Here is a 16,728-nt window from a genome sequence, read left to right on the forward strand (position 1 = left end):
AGAAATGCCCCTCGCAGCCATCGGGCCACCAGACTTGGCAAGGTAAGCCGGCCCGGTTCCTGGTCAACAAGCAGCTGGCCTGCCCATGCAGCCTCGTGGGCCCACGACCCTGGGCCTGTTCAAAGGGCAATCTCAGGGCACAGGTAGACACCCCCAGCTCCCCACCCAGAGGAACTGGAAAAGGGCGTCAGAGCATCTGGGGTCCTCACTAAGCAAACAGAGCCGACGTCGAGCCATGCACCCTGCCCACAACCGCAGGCCGCCTGAGAGGAGCTGGCGTGCCGACAGCACGGCCCTCCCCACGTCCGACCCGCCAGAGAGCAGGTGTCAGCAGCTTCCCCAGCCCCCGCCCGGCCAGGAGGCCCAGGCCCGGCTGTGTGGCTGCGCTGGGAGCAACAGGCATACACAATTACCTTGGCTGGAGACGATGGGCTGGGGCAGGGAGGCGGAGGCAGGAGCCACGGTGGGGGGCGAGCTGCTGGGTCTGAGCCGGGGATCCTCACCCACCTGCAGGGATGCCTGAGTCAGCCGGGGGGAGGAAGCCCAGGAAGAACAGGTCTCACAGAGCCAGGAACATGACAGGTGACGAGGAAGCAGTCTCGCCTATCCCTCAGAGCAGCAGGCAGGGTCACTAGCCCCTCAGCGGCCCTGAGCAAGGCCACGGCCCGGCGCCCCGACTTGCGCCTCCCACATGGGGACCCACCTTCTTCTCCACATTGCTCAGTTTGGACTTGACCTCCTTGGCCTTCTGAATCGCTTTCAGCACTTCCACCGTGTCCAGCTCCTTCTCCGTGGTCGCTGTGTCATCCAGACAGACCTACAGCGTCCAGAAAGTGGCTCTCAGCATGGGGCCCAGCTGAGTGGGCCGGGCCCTGTGAGGACGCCAGAAGCCAAGGGTGGCTGAGCCTGCTGGGAGGTCGGCTCTCCACCACCTACGCAAGTGACCTGGGCACAGCCTGAGGGGCCCGGGCCCCCCCACCCTGGCCTGGCCTGTCCCTAGAAGTCCTTCTCTGAGCGGTCATGAGTGGGAGAAGGGGTTGCCTAGAACCAAACCCCAGTTACAGGCAGAACTGAGATGGTCAAAGAGCAAGAGCGGAGCCTTCAGGGCAGGGGAACTAGGAGAAGAGGCCACAGAGTGGTGGGGCGGGGGCGCAGCAGGGCCCTCATCTGCCAGCATAGAAGGGCGCCAGGCGGCAGCAGGGCAGGTGGCGGAGTGAGGAAGGCCCCGAGTGTCTGGACAAGAGCACCACAGGTCAGGTCAGCTCCCCAGGGCTGCAGCCCAGGAAGGAGGACACGGCGTCTTGGGAGGATGACCTTGGTGAGTGTGTGCAGGGCATGACGAGGGGATGGCTGGGATCCAGACAGACTCCTAGGTCTTCTGGCCTGGGATCTGGGAAGACAGGCTCCAAGGTCTGGTCACAGAAAGGGGTGGGGCCCGCTCCAAGCTGAGGGCATGGGTGAGCCTGGCAAGGCCCTGACTGGTTGGCATGGCAGCAGGCACACAGCCACAGCCAGCAGTGGACTCCAGACTAGGCTACCTAGTGACGGTGAGCAAACCCTCTGCATGTATCCCATGTTTTGCACAAGCTGCCCAGGAAAACGATGATCCTAAGTCTCTTCTTCCTGCCCCTGCTTAGGTGCATGTTTTTTTGTTTTGTTTTGTTTTGACAGGCAGAGTGGACAGTGAGAGAGAGAGACAGAGAGAAAGGTCTTCCTTTGCCGTTGGTTCACCCTCCAATGGCCACTGCGGCCGGCGCGCTGCGGCCGGCGCACCGCGCTGATCCGATGGCCGGAGCCAGGAGCTTCTCCTGGTCTCCCATGGGGTGCAGGGCCCAAGGACTTAGGCCATCCTCCACTGCACTCCCTGGCCACAGCAGAGGGCTGGCCTGGAAGAGGGGCAACCGGGACAGAATCCGGCGCCCCGACCAGGACTAGAACCCGGTGTGCCGGCGCCGCTAGGCGGAGGATTAGCCTAGTGAGCCGCGGCGCCGGCCTTAGGTGCATGTTTTTGAAAGCTGAGGCTATCCCTCCACACCGGGCACCTGTGCCTGTGTGCTCATGGAGAGCCCTGTGGCCTGAGGCTCGGACGAGGCAATGTGGGGAACCCTGGGCAAAATCACCAGTCACAGCCCCCCTGGACAGGGGTGGGAGGCAACAGCAGAACCCCTGCAAGTCCCCCCTGGAGACTACCCCGTGCCAGGCCTTACCTCGGAGGCCCTGTCTCCGAACTGAGCGAGCACCTTGGTCCGGTAGTCGGGGATGATGCTCAGGGGGTTGTTCCGCAGAGCCACGCGCTCCAGGCACGGGAGGCTGCCTATGCTCTTGACCTCCTCCATCTGCAAGGGATGAACGCCACTCACTCGGGCCCTTCCCCCACCACAGCAGGTCTCATGGCCTTTTTAAAAGGAAAGGAATCGCAACGCTCCTCCTGAGGGTCAGGCGGGGACACAGCTTACCTGCTCGATTCGGTTGTCGCTGAGGTCCAGGTTGACCAGCGAGTACAGCTTGTGCAGGCCACTCAGTCTCTCCAGGAGGTTGCCTGCCAAGTTCAGAGTCTTGATGTTCCCCAATTTGGTGTGAACCCCTTCCAAGGAGGACAGCTTGTTGTAGGACAGGTCCAGGTGCACAAGGTTGTACAGGTGCTGCAGCAGCAAGGAGAACGGGGGACGCCTGGGACTGAGGCACTCCGACCGCAACCGCCCTGTTCGCTCTGCTGTGACTGGGAAGCGAAGCCTCTCAGCCCAGCAGCACCCCAGACAGGTGAGCGCTGAAAACGGGGCTGTGCACTTGAGAACGGAGGCGCGTCACCCACACGTGCTCGCTTTCTATTTATTCAGCTTCTCGGATTCTTGGAACCGGATCAACAGTCACTCACTGCTAGGCGCCTACAGGGATGCTGGCAGCCTCTGCCCCTCCAAACCCCAGGGTATGGCTAAACTCCCAAGGCTGCGTCAGCCTCCCCACCACCGCAGGGAGCTCCTGCAGGCAGGGCTGGTTCCCAAAGATGTTACCTGCAGGTTGTCCAAGACCAGTACTCCATTGTGACTCAAGTCCAGAAACTCTATCTTTGGGATCAGTTTCTGGGGAAAGAAAGAACACTGGATGTTACCCTAGGAGGCTGCACCCCATGCAGGCCCTGCACGTGGCAGATGGCCACCTTACGACTCTTCCCCCTGACCATGAACCTCCATCTGGCCATCCCCGAAGGGGTACACAGAGACCCCTGTGTGGAACACCATCTACTGTTCTCACACATTTGGCTCCTGGAGGTAGAAACAAGTGACAAAATCCCAGCCAGAGAGGGGAGCCTGACCCACCCTGACAGAGCCACACAGCTACAGATGCCCTAAAGCCACCTGCATGTCACTCCTACACGGCTGTAACCTGGGAGGGGTTTTTCTGCCCCACTCCTTGGAAGGACATACCATCACTTTCGATGGTTCTCCAACATTCACGTAGTTGTTAACATGCTCCACTTCCTCCCAAGTACCACATCACCTGGTCTAATTAAGCCCATTTTGAAATTAACGTAGAAACTGCAGGCAATGCACAGAGCACTGGAGACAAATTAAACACCCATTGTCCGGATTCGGGCAAGCCCGAGCAGTCCGTGGCAACACCGCTGGGCGCCTACCACAGACTCGTCGATCTCGGAGATGCTGTTGTGGCTCAGGTCGAGGGTGGTCAAAGCTTGCCAGGTGGGGATGATGGCAGTCACGGGGCCTTCCAGGTCTGCGCCCTCTGGTTCCCACTCCTCAAACTCGGAGGCTTCAGGAACAAGGACTTCCTGCGCGAGAACATCTGTTGAGCACCACACTTGGGCCCTGACGCAACACTCACTGGGAACACGATCATTGCAAAATTGAAGGAAGGGCTGGAGCATATTTAGCTTGTGGAAGTGAACTTGCATTAAAACGGGGCTGTTGCGTGTGTCTTTCCACAGCTGTGAAGTAACTGCAAGCCTCAGCAGATGAATAGCACTTGGAATGGGCCCGGCCCTGCCCGGGAGCAGAGGCCCCACGGCCCCCTCAGCCTCTGGCTGCATGGTGGTGCCTTTTCTGGCTTACCTCTCCAGGCTGAAGGTCAGAGACAAGGTGTTGCTAGGCAACTAACTGTGCTTTCAGAGCTCGGGATGCGGTCCCTGCCTGACCCAGTCCTGCACAGGTCAGGGGTGGCAGCGGGAGCACCGCGACTGTGGGGTGGGAAGGGAAGGAAGAGGCCGCCTTCCGACTCAGATGCAAGATCTCTCCTCTCGAAATGGGCAGCCTCAGGTTCCTTCAGCCAGGCACTGGGGAGCTGCCTGAGGCGGGACATGGGCCCGGCGCCCTTGCCCTCTCCACAGCTGGATCCTTTCCATCAGCAGCCTCAGGAAAAAGACTTCCCCAAACCCAAATCTTAATCGGACATTCTGAGTCATCAAACTGGCCACCACGTGCTTTTCTGTACTGGGAAAGATTTTAACATTACCAGGGCACAATCCATATAAAGGCAAAAAGCAGGGTTGGCATTGTGGTGCAGTGGGCTACACCCCAAAGCACTGGCATTCCATATGGGCACCAGAGTGTATCCTGGCTGCTCCACTTCCGATCCAGCTCCCTGCTAATAATGGCCTGGGAAAGCAGTGGAAGGTGGCCCAAGTCCTTGGGCCCCTACCACACACATGGGAGACCCAGATGAAGCTCATGGCTTTGGCCTGGACCAGCCCTGACCACTGCAGGCATTTGGTGAATGAACCGGTGGATGGAAGATCTGTCTCTCCCTTTCTCTCTGAAACTCTGCATTTCAAATAAATAAATCTCTTAAAAAAAAAAAAAAAAAGGCAGAAAGCAAACCCTCCCCTACATTCCCAACTGGAATTTTCCCCTTGACTGTGTGCAGACAGCGGGGCCAGCACTTCTACCACTTCACCTTCCGGAACAACACCCAGGTGTGAAGTCAGGGCTCGGCAGCCCTGCGCAAGTTACATCATGCCAATTACCGCGCGCAAGCTACATCATGCTAATTAGTCCCGCCCCTGGCCCAGCCTCACAACTGCTCATTAAACACCAGCGGCTTCCTTTTCACTTTGAGGGGGAAAACAACAGTGTTCCTTTAAATGTCTTGTGGACAACACAGATGCAGATGCAGACTACAGCGTCCCAGGGGCTGCCAAGGGCCTGGTGACCCGGGGGAGGGCTGGCCACCGGGGCCTGACAGTGGGCCCACAGTGGGACCCCATCCCAGGGACGGCGGCAGGCAGGGAACAGGGAGGCTCACCTTCATGGAGGTCGCTGAGAAGCGGACGCTCATCGTAGCCAGGCTGCGCTTCGAGGCGACCAGCCCTCGGATGTGCTTAGCGTCACAGTGGCTGATCTGGAACAAGGAAATGCCGGGAGTCGGAGTCCATCCCCCACACGAAGGCAGCACAACACTCAGGGGCAGGGGGAGCTCAGAGCCCTGGTCTCTGTTCCGCAGTGCTTTGTGCAGACTCAACATTCCGCACTGTGTCTCACAAGGAAGGCATCTGGCTTGTCCGAGGCACAGTGAGCCCCAAGTCCCATGTTCCCTGCGAGGGCAGCTCGGGGCGTGGCAGGCAGACAGGAAGGGTGGGTCACAGGTGTGAGCCCCACTCACTGCCCTCAGCTGGGTGGTGTCCTGGGGGGAGGGGCACCAGCCCAAGCACATGCCGGGAGCCATCTCCCTGGCTCCACACACCCACACACCCACACACCCACACACCCACACACCCACACACCCACACACCCAGACAGGGCCTTGGTCTGTGCGCTCAGGCCTGCAAGTCTGCACTGAGGAGGGCGGTCCCCATGGCCTCCGACACACACCCAGAATGCTGTGGCAGAAGAGTGTGGCAGAGGTTCTGCAGTCAGACCCAGCTGAACCCCAATCTCGGTTTTCCCTCCTGAACTGTGTGAGTCTGGGCAGACTTCACTGTTGCCCTAGGCCTCAGTTTCCTCAACTGTAAAATGGAAATTAAGTGCCCACTTCGCAGAGCTATCGAGATGATCAATCGACATCAGACACAGGGCTCAGGGCTGAACACAAAAGTTGTGCTCGCCGGCGCCGCAGCTCAATAGGCTAATCCTCCACCTAGCGGTGCCGGCACACCAGGTTCTAGTCCTGGTCGGGGCGCCGGATTCTGTCCCGGTTGCCCCTCTTCCAGGCCAGCTCTCTGCTGTGGCCAGGGAGTGCAGTGGAGGATGGCCCAAGTCCTTGGGCCCTGCACCCCATGGGAGACCAGGAGAAGCACCTGGTTCCTGCCTTCAGATCAGCGCAGTGCGCTGGCTGCAGCGCGCCGGCCGTGGCGGCCATTGGAGGGTGAACCAACGGCAACAGAAGACCTTTCTCTCTGTCTCTCTCTCTTACTGTCCACTCTGTCCGTCAAAAAAAAAAAAAAAAAAAAAAAAAGGAAAAAATAAACAAGACATCATCATCAAAAAAAAAAAAAGTTGTGCTCAAGAAACACAGCTTTAGGGCATTTCTTATTATTCAAAACTAACTTCATTTCTTTTAAAAACTGCTAATAAAGTTGGTCTTGTGAACTGATGGGCCTAGGAGTGAATAACGCAAAGCAGATCTTGGTCATGTGGGCGCCCCAGAGGGCAGGGAAGCCTCAAAGCCCTCTGCCGTGGCCATCTAAACGTCTCAGCTGCGACAGATGCAGCAACCAGGACAGGACAGGCCCTCTGCCTCTGCCTTCAGAGGGGCTGGGCTCAGCTGGACGGAACTTGCCGCACAGAGTCTAACACAAGAGACCAGTGCCTTACGATTAAATCTGGACATCCAATATAAAAAAAACACTTCCTAGCCAGTCAGTAAGGGGCGACCGAGCCCTGGGCCTTACCTCCACCTGATGCAGAGACTTGAAGATTGATAAATCAAACGGCAGGAGCTGCTCCCGAATGTTGCTGGTCCCAAAAGGTCCTTCTGTGCCAGAAACCTAAGGCCAAGGTCTGGCTTGAATTCGGGGTGCTGTTGCAATGGCTCCCCATCCACACTCACGGGGCAGTGCTACAGTAGCTGCTGAGCCCGAAGCCTGGTCCACTTCTACTTTCCACAAACCAGGCTAAGGCCACTGGGTCACAACTGCCCCCTGGTGCCCACAACCGGAAACACAGGGCCGTGCACACTTGCATTCAGGCCCTGCCGTGGTCTCTGGGGCCCCGTGCTGGCTGTGCACCAGCTGACTGAGCTGCTGCAGCTTTACCTTAAGGTACTTAAGGCGACAGGTGAAGTCCAGGATGTGCCCAAGGTCGGTCTTGGCATCCCCACTGGCGCACGTGGGCTTTCCCTGCTGTAGCTGCTGTGTAACCGCGTAGAGCTGCAGGGGCCTGATGGCAAAGACCTCACCGGCCCCCAGGAGCTGTTCTCCTGCAACAGCCATGCCCCCGAGGGATGAGTGTTCACCCCCAGCCCACCCTCTCACGCCACCACTGCCTATCAGACCAACAGTCAACCAGCACTTCCCAAGCACTCACTATGCACACCCACCCTGTCAGGACAAAGCCAAGGCCCTGAGCACACGGCCACAGGGCAACCTGGATCCGTGAAGACAGGGAAGGGAAGGGCCGTGGGGGCTCTACAGCCAGCATGGCTACCATGAGGAGTGAGGCCCATCAGAATCCAAGCCACTGAGTGGGGTGAGGCTACTAAGAGGCAGCATTCTGGGTGACAGCCCTGCGCTGCAGCCGCGAGGTGCAGACGCTGACGTTCTTCTACAAGGCCAGCACAGAGCTGGCCTAGAACAGGAGGGCCCCTAAGCCAGACTGCCATGCATCTGGTCCTCTCTCTTCCCAGCCACAAAGCCTCAAGCAGGCTCCTACCCTCAGTGTCCTCATGGCTGATGGGTGCTGATGGCTTGGGAGGGAAGGCAATGGGATGCGAAAGCACTCATGACCCATCAGCTACTGTTCCTGGGCGTCTGGCAGGGTCTGGAAGCCAACGTCAGCCTCTATTTGCTAGCTGAACCTTTCAGTGAGGGCAGCCCAGGTGCAGAGGGCAGCATGGCACCCCCTCCCAGCCTGGGATGGGCACCCAACGTGGGACTTCAAGCTCCCAAGGTGAAGGACCACAGCTCCTCAGAGCAGGCCCGTGGGCAGGCTGGCCCGTCCCCCAGGCCTAGGGCTTGGGGCAACCACAGAGCCGAGTTCATCTCAGCAGGTGCGCCTGGGCCGCCCTGAACCTCTGGGCATCCAGCAGGGCGAAGCGCGCTGCGCCGGCATCTCAAGCGCCCGTGGCCATGTACCTTTCTCGAAGAGCTCTTCAGCCAGTGCCGCAGTGATGCCGTTTATCTCCTGCAGGGGAAACAAACCTGCAGTTACAGTCTTCCTCCCCTGGCCCCGCTCTCTGAGCCGCAGTGCCAGCCTCTACGGTCATCTATAGAACTGGACAGAGGAAACCTGTAACGCAGTAAAGGCTTAGAAGGAAACGAAACCACCCTTGATCTGGGGCTATCAGAAACGTCTCTTCATGCCCAATGAAACAGCTCCAAGTCCACACAGAAGGGGCGGAGGGCACCAGGGTCCGGCGGCGGCAGAGCCTGGCTATACCGAGGGCTGGCTGGGGAACCAGCAGCTCTCAAAACCGGCTCTGGAGGTTCCAGGGAAACGGCAGAGCAGAGGCAGCCCTGTTTCCCATCAGGTGGTGGGATGAAGGCACTGCAGGCCAGCCCTCCCTGGGATAGCCCTTTCCCCTCTTGCATGCTTCCAAAGGTCTCAGGCAAGAGTGGACGTCTGGTCTCTTCCCCTCTAGACTCACAGCAGCCACACTCAGCCCCAGAGCCACGAGAAAGAGGTGAGAAAGGATTTCCCTTGTTATTATTCCCCACCCATGATGTTTACCTTTCATTTTCAACCCCCTTTAAATATTTATTTCTTTATCTGAAAGGCAGAGTTAGAGGGAGAGGAGACACACACAGAAGAGATCTTCCATCCGCTGGTTCACTCCCCAAACAGGTGCAATGGCCAGAGCTGGGCAGAACTGAAACTAGGAGCTTCTTCTGGGTCTCCCACGTGGGTGTGCAGGGGCCATCCTCTGCTGCTTTTCCAGGTGCATTAGCAGAGAGCTGGATGGGAAGTGGGGTAGCCAGGACGTGAATCTATACCCATATGGGATGCCAGGGCTACAGACGGTGGCTTAACCCGCTACACTGCAGTGCCAGCCCCTCAACCCCCTTTATAAAAATTAACTAACTACTTTTATTTATTTGACAGAGTTCCTATCCACTGGTTCATTTCCCAAATGCCCACAAGAGCTGGGGCTGGGTCAGACTGAAGGCAGGATGGTGAATTTCATCAGGTCCCTCATGGGAGTGACAGGGACCCAATTACTGCAGCCATCACCACTGCCTCTCAAGGTGTGCATGAGCAGGAAGCTGAAGTCGGGAGAGGAGGGTGAACTCGAACCCAAGCACTCCACGGTGGGATGCAGAGGTGTCAACCGAAGTCTCTTATTTTTTAATATTTATTTAGTTGAAAGGCAGAACACTGGGACAGGGCGGGAGTGAGGGAGACAGGGAGAGGGAGAGAGAGATCTTCCATCCACTGGTTCACGACTCAAATGGCCACAAAGGCCTGGGTTGGGCCAGACCAAAGCCAGGAGCCAGAAGTTTCTTCCGGATCTCTCACATGGGTGCAAGAGTCCAAGAACTTGGGCCATCCGCCGCTGCTCTCCCAGGCTCATCATCAGGGAGCTGGATCAGCCGGGATTCAGCTGGTGCCCATGTGGGGTGCTGGCGTTGCAACAGGCGGCTTCACTCACTACGCCACAGCATCGGCCCCTCAACCACTGTCTTAACCACTAGGCCCATATCTGTCCTCAGGATTTCCTCCTGCAACGCTCTGATAAAGGAGACGAGATAACGACAGCCTTTGTGCTCCTCATCCCCTCCCAGGGGAAGCAGCCCCTGAGCTCTGTTCCACACCCGAGCACAAGGAGGTGGACCAGGCTGCGACCCTCTGACTTCACATGGCTGGACACAAGCAAAGCCCCATTCAGGCCCTCGGCCTGCGTCTGTGTACAAGCCAGCGGCCTCAGCACTTCGGTGCTAGGAACGGGGCTGGCAGAGCTCCCCCATGCCCACAGGTGAGAATTTTACCTAACGAACAGATGGCAGCCCAGAGGCCTTGGGTAAACAGCTCCCGAGGGAAGGCTGCACGCCCCCTCCTGACTCACAGGGCCAATGCCACCACCAGGACAGGCCATGCACCTGTTTACGGGACAAGGTGTTCCCATCCTGTTTGTCCCTCCTGTCATCTTTCACACACGGTGGCTACCGGCTGACGCACCCCCTGCGGTCGGCGTGGGCCTCAGCCCTCTGCCGCGGCGGCTCTCCTCACTCAGAGAGGGTTTTCAGGTCTACGCTATTTAACCCATCATTCTTTTCCCTCATGACTTCCACGGCCTCTTCCCCCACTGAGATTATAAAAATAGTCTTCTCGGTTTTTTGGGGGGCTTCATGGCGTTTTCTGAATGTCTTTACGTCTTTAATCTATTTGAAGCTCGGATTACAGTGACTGCTCCCACCAGTCCAGCTTCCACGCGCGGAGCCTGGCAGCGGGCAGGGCACATGTGAAAACACCAAGACAGGGACAGCACGGGCTCTGAGCAGCACAAGTGAGAGGGCGGGCCGCGGGCGCACTCTCAAGTTCAACTCCAGTCCTTACAACCACTTAAACTCAATTCCTCGGCAGCTGGGAAGGACTGAAAATCAGGAAGAGCCTGGCTTGTTTCTCCATGCGCAGCCTTGAAAACCAAGCCTTCCTGCAAATCCTCACCACAGTCCATTCGTGTGGCCTGAGGTTCCAAGGCTGCCCCCGGCGCCCGCTCCGCCCCAGGCCGGAGCTCCGAGGTCTCCCGGGAGCTGAGCTATGCACACGAGGCTCTGCTCCCACAGCTCTCTCGTGGGAAAGGACCCTTGTCTCACAGCCCGCGTGGAAGGATTTTCACCTTCCACAGCACATTTCCTTGGGCAGCTGGGTCAGCACAGAAAAAAAGTATGGAGAAGAGGGCAGTCTCAGTGCTGGCCCTGCTGATGACAGGGCTGGGACTTCCGGCAGACAGACAGCTAGACAGCCGCTCGTGAGAATGAGAAAGACGGCGAGAGGCGAGGGCCTGTGCTCAGCAAAGAGCAGGCGTGCGCTCCGCGGATTCCCAGAAGCGCACTCTGCTCTTTGGAGCACAGGAAGTACACACTGCTGCCACATTCCAGGCTGACCTTCACCTTGGGAGGAAGACTGAGCCAGAGAGGAACACAGACACGCCTCAGCCCGACCCAGAAGCAGCTCCTGGCTCCTGGGCTACTGTGGCCATCTGGGGAGTGAACCAGAGAATGGAAGATCGCTCGCTCGCTCTTTCTCTCTCCCTCCATCCTTCCCTCCCTCTCCTCTCTCTGTGTAACTCTTTCAAATAAATAAATAAATCTTTAAAAAAAAAAAAAAAAAAAACAACGCCTCAGTCCTCCTTAGGATTCTCCATCTCCCTGCAGGCTCCTGAGCACAGGTGCACAGCGTCAGGCCTCTCTGGGCCAGGAAGTGACAGGGAAGCCACAAAGACTCTCAGAGTCACCTGTGGGCCCACCCGCTCTGTGCCTTGTGTACCACAAATGTCTAGATCACAGTGTCTTTAAAAGAGGATGTTCTTTATATTTTAATAAGGATTTTCGGGGGCCAACGCTATAGTGTACTAGGTTAATCCTCCGCCTGTGGCACGGGCATCCCATATGGGCGCTAGTTCCAGGCCTGGCTGCTCCTCTTCTGTTCCAGCTCTCTGCTATGGCCTAGGAAAGCAGCAGAAGATGGCCCAAGTCCTTGGGCCCCTGCACCCACATGGGAGACCCAGAAGAAGCTCCTGGCTTCGGATCAGCTCAGCTCTAGCTGCTGTGGCAATCTGAAGATTGAACCACAGAATGTAAGACCTTTTTCTCTGTCTCTCCCTCTCACTGTCTGTAAACCTACATCTCAAATAAATAAATAAAATATTTAAAAATAAAAATATTGGCCAGCGCCACGGATCACTAGGCTAATCCTCTGCCTTGCGGCGCCGGCACACCGGGTTCTAGTCCCAGTCGGGGCGCCGGATCCTGTCCCGGTTGCCCCTCTTCCAGGCCAGCTCTCTACTGTGGCCAGGGAGTGCAGCGGAGGATGGCCCAAGTCCTTGGGCTCTGCACCCCATGGGAGACCAGGATAAGTAACTGGCTCCTGCCATCGGATCAGCGCAGTGCGCCGGCTGCAGCGCACCGGCCACGGTGACCATTGGAGGGTGAACCAATGGCAAAAGGAAGACCTTTCTCTCTGTCTCTCTCTCTCACTGTCCACTCTGACTGTCAAAAAATAATAATAAAAAAATAAAAATAAAAATAAAAAAATTTTAGGAGCCAGTGCTGTGGTATAGTGGGCTAAGCCTCCTCCGCCTATGGTGCTGGCATCCCATATTGGTTGGAGTCCTGGCTGCTCCACTTCCAATCCAGCTCTCTGCTATGGCCTGGGAAAGCAGTAGAAGGTGGCCCAAGTCCTTGGGCCCCTGCACCCACATAGAAGAAACTCCTGGCTCCTGGCTTTGGATCAGCGCAGCTGTGGCTATTGTAGCCATTTGGGGTGTGAACCAGAGGATGGAAGACCTGTTTCTGTCTCTCTGTAACTCTGCCTTTCAAATAAATAAATAAATCTTAAAACAAACAAATAAATTTTCAATTAAAAAAACACTAATATCAGGAATGTTTAACAACCTGGGCATGGCAGGTGATGGTCTGGTGGTCTGGTACGCCACTCCTGGTCCCATCACCAGACCACCACCTTCCATGCCCACGTATGCAGCCTTGAACTTCACAGACACACCAAGGACTAGTTAGGGTAAGCTCTATGACTTACATTTTAACTGAGCCTGGCTGTGCCCCAGGAGCCAATGTACCCCAAAAACACATGCCTGCACTGTCAAAATCCCAGGCTGGTCCCTCACTTTTCTGCTTGGCGCAGGTTCAGGTAGTGTGCTTGTCAGTGGAGAGTTAATCAGACTCAATTGTATGTCAGTGAACCATCACCCAAGTATGGTTTGGACATACAGGCTAGGGTTGGGTGATCCCTAACTTTTATTTGATGTCAGTGATGAGATGTTCTTACAGGGGTCAAGTATATTATGTGTGATTCAACTTGAAGCAGAAATTCCCCACTGAGGAACACAAACCTAAATGTTACCAGAGCTCGAAGGCTGTACGCTGAAATCTGTTATCATTCACAGCCTCAGTACTTGGCACTCAAATTATGGAAGGGCCGGTACTGTGCCACAGCTGATTACGCCACTGCCTGTGACACCAGCATCCCACTAGAGTGTCAATTCAAGTGTCGGCTGCGCCACGTCTGATCCAGTTCCCCACTAATGCACCTGGGAAAGCAGAGGAAGATGGCCCAAGTGCTTGGGACCCCTGCACCCATGTGGGAGACCCAGATACAGTTCCCTGTCCTGGCTTCAGTCTGGCCCAGCCCTGGCCGCTGCAGCCACTTGGGGAGTAAAGCAGCAGATGGAAGATCTCTCTCTCTCTCCTTCTAACTCTCGTGTAAGTAAAAAAAAAAAAAAAATTTAAAGATTTTATTTATTTATTTATTTGAACATCAGAAATAGAGAGAGAGAAGGACAGTTCCATCACAGCCTCTGATTTCAAACTTTGAAAAGCATCCTTGTCTCAGCCAACCAGCTCTGAAGGAAGAAAGCAACACAAATACCATGCGTTCAGAGAACCGAGTGCGTCCTCTCACGGCTGGCAGTGGTGCGCCCTGGCACCAGATCCATCACTCCTCCAAGCCCTGGACCCTCACTGCATAGTCCCCTGGAGGCCTCACAAGTGAGGAGCCGGGGAACAGTCGATTATAGGATGATGGGTTCTAAGCAGCTGGGAAGTAGCAGGGCTGGGAGAGAAAGGTCTGCAAGCCCACTGTTAGATGTCCTGCCCCAAAGCGGTGCGTTAGGATTCTCCATGCATTCACTCATTGACTAGGAAAGCCTCTGCTCTAGGACCAGGTCCAGGAGGGTCGGGAGGCAGCTATCTGGAAAGTCAGCACGGCACAAGACCCCATGCCACAGTGTGCCCTCTCGCCGACCAGACCCCCAGGCTCCCCAGCGCAGTCATACAGGAAGAGATGTTGGGGTTTCTTCCTTGGTCATTAACATCTACACTGCAAAAGAACAAAGATGGACCCCGACCTCACACCATACATTGGCTTCAGAAAGCTCATGGAAATGTGTATTATGAAAAACCACACAGATTCCAAAAATTTTTACATCAAAATAAATGTATCTTTTTTTGTATTTAATTTTGAGAGGCAGAGAGACAGAGTTCCTATCTGCTGATTCACTCCCCAAATGCCTACAACAGCCAGAGTTGGACCACACGAAAGGCAAGAGTTGGACCACACGAAAGGCAAGAGTTGGGATCATAATCCAAGAGTCCCACGTGGGTAGCAGGGACCCAACAATTTGAGCCATCCCCTGTTGCCTTCCATGGTCTGCACAGGCAGAGGCTGGAATCAGAAGATCTGGCACATGAACCCAGGTGTTCCAAAATGAGATGCAGGCATCTTAACCAGAGTCTTACCCATTAGGCCAAATGCCTACTCCAAACTTAGCTTTTCGTTCAATTTTCCACAAACTTCAGAGTACTCATATATTAACTCAAAATGGGCAAAAGACCTAATTCTAAGAGATAAAACTAAGCTCTGGGAAGAAAATACAGTCGTAAATTTTTTGTAACAACAAAAACACAATTGACAAAAAAAAAAAAAAAGATAAACTGAACTTCATGCAAATTTAAACTTTCTGTCTTCCAAAGGATACTATCAAGAAAGCAGAAAAAAAAAAAGGCAAAAATACAATCCAGACTGGGAGGAATTTTTTGCATCTCACATTTCTGATAAGGGTCTGGTATCCAGAATAAATAAATAATTCTCACAACTCAACAAGAATAGACAGGCGAACCAATTTTTACAAGGACAAAGGGTATATGAACGCATTTCTCCAAAGAAACATGAGTGACCAAGAAGCACAGGAAAAGCCTCAGCTTCACTAGTCATTAGGGAAATGTCAATCAAAACCACAGGGAGATAGCACTTCACACCCACGAGGACAGCTATGATTAAAACAAAAATGGACAAGAACAAGCGTTAGCAAGAATGGGGGGAGTCAGAACTGCTCCTCGTGGGGACGTAAAACCGGGCAGCGACACGACAAACCACCTAGCAGCTGCTCACAAAGTCCACATGCTGACTCGAGGACAGCCCTCCACCCGGGGGTATCTACCCCACAGAAATGACAACCTGCATTCCCGCGGAAACCCACACAGCGGCTCCTCCTTGTCCATGGTTTTACTCCCACCGGTCCAGCTAACCACAGTCAACCACAGTTCACAAATGTTAGATGGAAACTTCAGAAATACACAATTCCTAAGTCTTAAATTGCATGCCATTCTGAGAAGCTTGGTAAGACCTCTGGCAGTCCACTGTGTCTCCCCCGGCCCAGCGCACCCAGGGCTCAGTGGCCCATCCATCACTAAGCAGCCATCTCAGTCCCCAGTTGACTACCACAGTGCTTGTATTCAAGTTAGGCTTGTTTTACCAAATAACGGCCCCAAGGTACAAGAGTGATGATGCTGGCAATTTGGAGACACCAAAGAAAAGCTGCAAAACGCTTCCTTTAAGTGAAAATGTAGAAGTTTTTTACTTACTAAGGAAAGGAAAAAAAAAAATCATAGGCCGAGGTTGCTAAAAATCTACGATAGGAATGAATCTTCGGGGCCGGCGCTGTGGCGTAGCGGGTAAAGCCCTGGCCTGAAGCGCCAGCATCCCATATGGGCGCCGGTTCAAGACCTGGCTGCTCCACTTCCAATCCAGCTCTCTGCTGTGGCCTGGGAAAGCAGTAGAAAGAAGATGGCCCAAGCCTTTGGGCCCCTGCACCCACGTGGGAGACCTGGAAGAAGCTCCTGGCTCCTGGCTTCAGATCAGCACAGCTCCGGCCGTTGCAGCCATTTGGGGAATGAACCAGCAGACAGAAGACCTCTCGCTCTGCCTCTGCCTCTCTGTAGCTCTGCCTTTCAAATAAATTAATTAATAAAAAAAAAAAAAAGAAATTCATGCTATCTTTGGTGTTGCACCTCATACTGCAACAGCTATAGCCACAGGGTGTGGCAAGTGTTTACTTAAGATGGAAAAGGCATTAAATGTGTACATTGAGTGTATAGGGGAAACCAGTGTACACAGGGCTCGGGACAACCCACAGTTTCAGGTATCCTCTGAGTGTCTGGGGACACAACCTCACAGAAGAGGGGGCTCATAGAACAAACACTCACAGCAGCATTATTCATAATGGCCACAACAGGAAGGCACCCAGAAGTCCGTCAGCTGCCAAACAGATAAACACGATGTAGTACAGCACTCCCTCTGATCCCCAGGGAATATCCTGCGACTCCACAGGTGCCTAATGACGCACAGGACTGACCTACTACATATTCCACGGTTTTCCCTATATACACATACCTATGATAAAGCTTAATGTAGCAGTTAGGCACAGGGAGAGGATGAAACGAATAATAAACTGGAACAATTCTAACACTATACTGTAATGAAAGTTACATGCGGGGTGGGCCTTGAGGCACACTGGGACACTGGCATCCCATAGTGGGGTGCTCTGAAGCCGGTATCAGTAAAATAAGGGGTACTGAGACACAAGCACTGTGACAATCAATGAGAT

At 54.9% G+C, this 16,728-nt stretch overlaps 1 protein-coding gene across 3 annotated transcripts in view; it reads right to left on the bottom strand.

Annotated features, from left to right (window-relative positions):
* NISCH (nischarin) overlaps positions 1–16,728 on the bottom strand; it is a 36,291-nt gene that overhangs the window by 11,799 nt on the left and 7,764 nt on the right. For 2 of the 3 annotated variants that reach the window (XM_008260770.4, XM_051852341.2), the window contains exons 4-13: positions 8,243–8,291; positions 7,205–7,368; positions 6,842–6,937; positions 5,257–5,352; positions 3,635–3,787; positions 3,012–3,080; positions 2,457–2,642; positions 2,208–2,336; positions 704–817; positions 414–507 (exon numbers count right to left, since the gene is read on the bottom strand). In XM_008260770.4, coding sequence (XP_008258992.4) covers positions 414–507; positions 704–817; positions 2,208–2,336; positions 2,457–2,642; positions 3,012–3,080; positions 3,635–3,787; positions 5,257–5,352; positions 6,842–6,937; positions 7,205–7,368; positions 8,243–8,291 — 1,150 coding nt within the window. Of the gene's footprint in view, positions 1–413; positions 520–703; positions 818–2,207; positions 2,337–2,456; positions 2,643–3,011; positions 3,081–3,634; positions 3,788–5,256; positions 5,353–6,841; positions 6,938–7,204; positions 7,369–8,242; positions 8,292–16,728 lie in introns of all 3 variants that reach the window. The other variant, XM_051852340.2, reaches the window with a different exon arrangement.

The sequence above is a fragment of the Oryctolagus cuniculus genome, chromosome 10, assembly GCF_964237555.1.
Source record: "Oryctolagus cuniculus chromosome 10, mOryCun1.1, whole genome shotgun sequence".
Lineage (NCBI taxonomy): Eukaryota > Metazoa > Chordata > Mammalia > Lagomorpha > Leporidae > Oryctolagus > Oryctolagus cuniculus.